Genomic DNA, 6,000 nt, shown 5'->3' with positions numbered 1-6,000 from the left:
GCCACATTGGCTCTCCTGCCTGATGCTGCGTCGCGCAGCATTATTACTTTATCTAATTTTCATGGCATTCCCAGCATAGAATGCACTGTCATTGGTTCAAATACACATGAGGTGGGTTTTGTTGATTTTTTTAAGACCACGTGACCTCCCAAAAGTTGTGTGGTTTGCCGAAAATCATGTCAATCAAAAAAATCAAAAAATCAAACAAAATAATAAAAAAATACGCCAGCTATGTCGGCGACAGAACAGTTAGTGGCGTTTGGTGCGCAGAATCAAGGTCTACTATAGACTACTGACGAAAATCACACAACACATTGCATCTATTTATTAACAATATTTAATAATTTTCTAATTCATCTAATTTTGACGATTTTTAGAAATATTTGTTGGTTTGTCAGCGCTAAGGGAGCATGTTAACTAAAACCTGTGAACCTTAACTTTTAAATGTATTTTATTTCATGTCTCTATGTGCTACACAGGCTTAGATATTAAGGTTTTGGTAGACTTGACAATTCGTACTATTTTTTCAGAAAACCCTCAGGCATTAAGGACATGCATCCTAGATTGCCATAGTCATCAATGGGTTAATATCCTTCATGTAATCTGACATCTATTTTACCTTTCTGAATGCTGAAACGCCTCAAATGAAAACCAAGTTTAATTGGAACAGAATATAAATACATTCATATAATGTTTCAGAGATATTTATTTAATAGTTTTGACTAACGTTTCAAAATTATTTAAAAAAAAACTAAAGAAAGCAGCATACTATCGTGTTCATAGCTAGCCTGGAAATCCAGACCCTGATATCTTGAACGATAGAGGGTCTGGCCACGATCAATAGTAATTTCCAACTCAAGGGGCGGATCCTACTCGTGCATTTCAAATGCAACTGCACGCAGTTGGATAGCACTACAACCAATCAGAGCGATGCACAAGGTGACGTAAGCCCCTTTCGTTTAGCGAACAGCTGTTAAACTGTTAAATTAAACGTTTGCCGTTGTCGGTCGGCAAAACAGAACATTCCACTTACTTGCTAATGAAAGATTTGAGTGCCGTCTTCCAAATCGTTAAGGGTCGAGGCCAAAGCAGTCTCAAACTCACACAACATATCCGTAGCCATCTTTGATGTTTACTATCACGGTTTCGACGTCGCATGCACGTCACTGTCGTCATCCGGTTACGTCCTCCCCAGAGTAAAGTGCTCTGGCGCGCCCATATTAGATGGAACCAATTGAAACCATAGCCAGATTTCTGGTTTTCTTGATAAAGCTTCAACGGAGCGTGTCCAGACCAACACGCGCAGCAAATTTAATTTGCCAGCGCCTAGTGGCAGGTCTGGGAATGCCAGGCTAGTTCATAGCTGCATTTTGGCTTGCATTTTTGTCGGTCTGGAAGTGTGTTGTGACATATTTTTGTGTATTGTCTTCTCCATTCTATTGAATACATTAGCTTCTGCTGTATCATGCCTTCATTTTTGCTTGCTCTGTCTCCTCCAGGGAAAGAAAGATGTGGCTCAGATCTTCAACAACATCCTGAGGCGTCAGATTGGCACCCGGACGCCCACAGTGGAATACCTGTGCACCCAGCAGAATATTCTCTTTATGTTGCTTAAAGGGTAAGGAACACACGCACGCACACACACACACACACACACACACACACACACACATTGATCTTTTAGATTTTTATTTATCGATTAATATTGTTGACACATGAACACATTTTTTAAAAGATCCAGCAATTTCCCTGATCATTTCTTAAAATAAAAAAGGAAATGTAAAAAAGCACCTGTTTTCTGACTCAAATGTGTATGCCAGTAAAGCAGAAGCTTGTTTAGCATACTGTGAGATAAGGTTTAGATAGTGGTGCATCAGCTGTTCCTGTCCTGCAGTATTCTTCTTCACCTTGTAGCAAGAGTCTATGAGTCAGAAACAACTGATAAAGATTATAATATTTGGAGTGTCATGCCCATGCCCAATTAGATATTCTTACTTCCAAGACAATATAAATGAGTAAAAGGATTAAGTCGTTTTAAAATCTACATCTATTATTATCATTATGATTTTTTGACAATTTTTGGGGAATCTCTAATACACTATTAATTCATATGCGACCTATGCAACAAACAAATGTAGTTATGAACCTATGCTTCAGTTAAATGATCAAAAACAATGCATGGGCTGGATTTCACAGCTCTTCTAGCTATACATATGCAGTTATATGTTTGATTGAGAATGACCTTGTGACACATCTTGACTATGACACATCAGGTGACACAGGTGTTACACAACAGCTGTCTATCATGCTTTGTGTTTGTTTCAGTTAATCCTATAGGATGACATTTACAAGTTTAAGAAGCAGTGTTCAGAGAGAACCTACACCATGTGCAAATACTCATTTATGCAAAGTTTTTTTTTATACCAACTCATGTGCATAGTCTACTTTTATATAACCTTATGAATATGACCTTCCGTCTCACTGCTTGACTGTTCCTACATCGTCAAACCTGTCTGGAGAGGCTACATATTGACATGTAGAGACATGGCATTGGCACACTGAACACAGGCGTATAATGAATACATAGTCCTTTTCAACTTCATGTGTCGGAAAAGAACAAGTTCTAAGAAATTCAACAAATTGTCTGAAGTATTTCCACAAAAATACTGTAATTATGAAGTAATTAGTTAGCTTCATGTATGTGTAGTGCCATATGTCATGACTACAGCAGGACATTTGGCAGCTCCTTTTCCTGTTCTTTCAGTTAACCATCCCCTTGCCAGTGTAACTCTTTTAATCAACAAATCAATGTGTGTGTTGTACGTATCTATTTGATAAGTCCTTGTCCTGTGCTGCTGTTCTGTGCAGGTATGAGTCTCCAGAGATCGCCCTGAACTGCGGCATCATGCTGAGGGAGTGCATCAGACATGAACCGCTGGCCAAAATCACACTGTCAGCAGAGCAGTTTTATGACTTCTTCAGATACGTGGAGATGTCCACATTCGACATCGCCTCCGACGCATTCGCCACTTTCAAAGTAGGTCTGCTCACTGGTTCAGCCGTCAGAGCTGAGCAAATGTTGTTTTGAGTCATGATCCCAATACTTCTGGCACTCCTTGGGACTTCAAAAAAAATTCACAAGCCTAATATCGACTGTAAGCCATTGACTTCAGCACAGACACAAATGCTCAAGTAAATGTAGTGCCACTTGGACAAAGTTTTAACACCCCTGCTTAATGAATGCCACTGGTAACGTTAAAATCCTGGCATTAAAATTTTTATTTCTTTTATTACAAAGCCATTTTTATTCAATCAAAAATAGTATTAATGTGCTTATGTAATTGCAACAGATAAACCAGTCTTTCCATTTTTTTTTATTATGATTATGTCCAGAAATATCCCTAATCACACCCTAACGCGAACGGTTTTTCAGTCAAATCTTAGATTGGGGATTTTCAGTTGACGTTTTATTTATTGCATGTGCTTCAGAGAGTCATCCAAAAAGGAGACAGATAGGAACAAGCTTAGTCATAATAACCCATTATCTCTGACTTTTTTGTCTATTTTCAGGACCTCCTCACAAGACACAAGCTACTGAGTGCCGAGTTCCTGGAGCAACATTATGACAGAGTAAGTTCACACTGACCTAGTCTGTAGATAAAAAAAGGCTTTAAAGTGGTTGGTACGCTCAGTCTGGCCAGTAATGATTTTTGTGGCAGCTAAAAATAAGTGACAATACAAATAGGTTATTTTGTGGTTTTATCCCTTTGTGTATCAGTGGTTTAATGCCTTTAGGCCTTTAAGTGTAATTTAAACACGTTAGGGTTAGGTGAGGTGATTGTTTACCTAAAGCTTTTGAAGCACTTCAACACAAACAGTCTCTTTCATCATATAATGAAACCAGCCATTTGGGACATCATTTCTAGGCCGTGAACACAAAGTAGCTGTCAATCTCTGAAGACAATCTCTCATTATCCTGTCATTGTGTTTCGATACTTGAAAAAGATGCGATTGTGAAAAACAACACTCTCTGTCTCTCTCTCGCCCCCAACTCCTTCTGTTCTTCTGTCTGTTCTCTCTCTCTCTCTTCTTCATCTGTGTCTGTAGTTCTTTAGTGAATATGAGAAGTTACTCCACTCAGAGAACTACGTGACTAAAAGGCAGTCCCTCAAGGTAAGGCCCCGGGGTCGTGCCAGTAAACAGGTCTCATGTGATGGTGCAACTCTATTCAGAGAGCTATTTAAAGATGGGGTCTCTTCAGGGTGTTGTGTTTCTCTAAAAACCATTCCATGCCCATCAGCTTGTTGATACCGCCATCTAGTGGTGGGTGCATTGTGTATGTTTGACATGTCCTCAAATCCCCCTTTTTAGATTGATGTTTTCTTCACTTTCCTTATGTTTGTTCTTGACTACATTAAGTGCATACTTTAAATGTTGTGCACCTGCAAAATTGTAATCTGTAATCCAAATGTGCACAAACCACCTCGTCATTGACAAAATTATCACCTAAGATTGAAACCTGCTATCTTTCTCAGGTTGTTAATTAATAAAACATTTCCGATGCTGTCTGTGGTTCACTAACACTTGTAATGTTTGTACATATAGGAGTCATTTTTAAACTAATTAAGCTTAACATTTATGTGGGCAAAACAATTGACAGACTTAATGCTTTTTGCAGTCAGCATGTCAATTTAGCCAATCTGCAACTATCTGTCAATTAAAAAAAAAGTGTATTCCAACGAATATATATTTGTGTTTCTCACTCTTAAATGATCCAGTTGCTCGGGGAGCTGCTTCTTGACCGGCACAATTTCACCATCATGACAAAATACATCAGCAGGCCAGAGAATCTCAAACTAATGATGAACCTCCTGCGGGACAAGAGCCGCAACATCCAGTTTGAGGCGTTCCACGTGTTTAAGGTAAGAACGGAAACGTCAATGACGAGATCAACATTCAACGCAGCGCAATCAATCCGTACGTCTTAACGTGATTTGCCATCTTCCTCCGCTACCAGGTATTTGTAGCCAACCCCAACAAGACGCAGCCCATCCTGGACATCCTGCTGAAGAACCAGACCAAACTCATCGAGTTCCTCAGCAAGTTTCAGAACGACAGAACGGAGGACGAACAGTTCAACGATGAAAAGACTTACCTGGTCAAACAGATCAGGGACCTGAAGAGGCCCGTCCCCCAGGAGGCCTGACAACATCTGCTTCACGGACCCATCAGCAGCTGCTGTGCTGCTTTCTGAACAAAAGAGAATGGAGGAAACAAATGAAAACCCAACGTACCCATATCAAGCCATGGGGAAGTCGCCAGCTCCTTCTGCTCCTCAGTCAACATTTCATTACACATTTTTTTTTTCTTTTTTCAGTCTTTTTCCTTCAAAAGAAATAAGAGAAAATAATAGATGCTGCTGCTTTCTTGCACATCGAGTCATTTGAGGTATATTATAATGACACAACAGTCCATCAAGCATAGCGACAGAATATGTCCGTGCATTTAAAGCAAGGCAGACTTCCTGATAGACGCACACACGCATTCACACACATACATACACACACACACACACACACACACACACACACACACACACACACACACACACACACACACACACACACACACAGGAACAAGTACACACGTGTTTACATGCATATATGTATTACATTACAAACACGCATACCCACATGTCTGCAAAATTCTCAGCTAAAACCTTTTGTGATGGAAATGGTACGAGCTAAGTTGAACATTGGTGTGTTTGTTGCATGCCTTGAAATGTGACAAATCCATGGCTGCTCTGCGACGGCCTGCCCAGTCTGGCTCCCATGCTCAGTGCCACAGACTCTGAAATGCACGTGCATCGCAGCAACCGCTAACCGGTTTCGTATATCTATCGGCCTTCATCCAATACGTTCTCAGATGCCACCACACAGAAGCATTTACCTCCTGTGTGCTTTGTTACGACACAGCACTTGAAGCACATGAGGAAAGGAG

General features: G+C 40.1%; 1 protein-coding gene across 3 annotated transcripts in view; it reads left to right on the top strand.

Annotated features, from left to right (window-relative positions):
* Positions 1–5,630, top strand: part of cab39 (calcium binding protein 39) — a 10,044-nt gene extending 4,414 nt beyond the window's left edge. For all 3 annotated transcript variants that reach the window (XM_080025216.1, XM_080025214.1, XM_080025215.1), the window contains exons 4-9: positions 1,500–1,618; positions 2,869–3,037; positions 3,571–3,630; positions 4,108–4,173; positions 4,779–4,922; positions 5,018–5,630. In XM_080025216.1, the coding sequence (XP_079881342.1) occupies positions 1,500–1,618; positions 2,869–3,037; positions 3,571–3,630; positions 4,108–4,173; positions 4,779–4,922; positions 5,018–5,206 (747 nt within the window). In that variant the 3' untranslated portion in view covers positions 5,207–5,630. The remainder of the gene's footprint in view (positions 1–1,499; positions 1,619–2,868; positions 3,038–3,570; positions 3,631–4,107; positions 4,174–4,778; positions 4,923–5,017) is intronic.
* Positions 5,631–6,000: the final 370 nt, after the last annotated feature.

Source organism: Ammodytes marinus (genome assembly GCF_949987685.1).
Source record: "Ammodytes marinus genome assembly, chromosome: 3".
Taxonomy (NCBI): Eukaryota; Metazoa; Chordata; class Actinopteri; order Uranoscopiformes; family Ammodytidae; genus Ammodytes; species Ammodytes marinus.
This window is presented reverse-complemented; position numbering and strand designations above follow the sequence as displayed.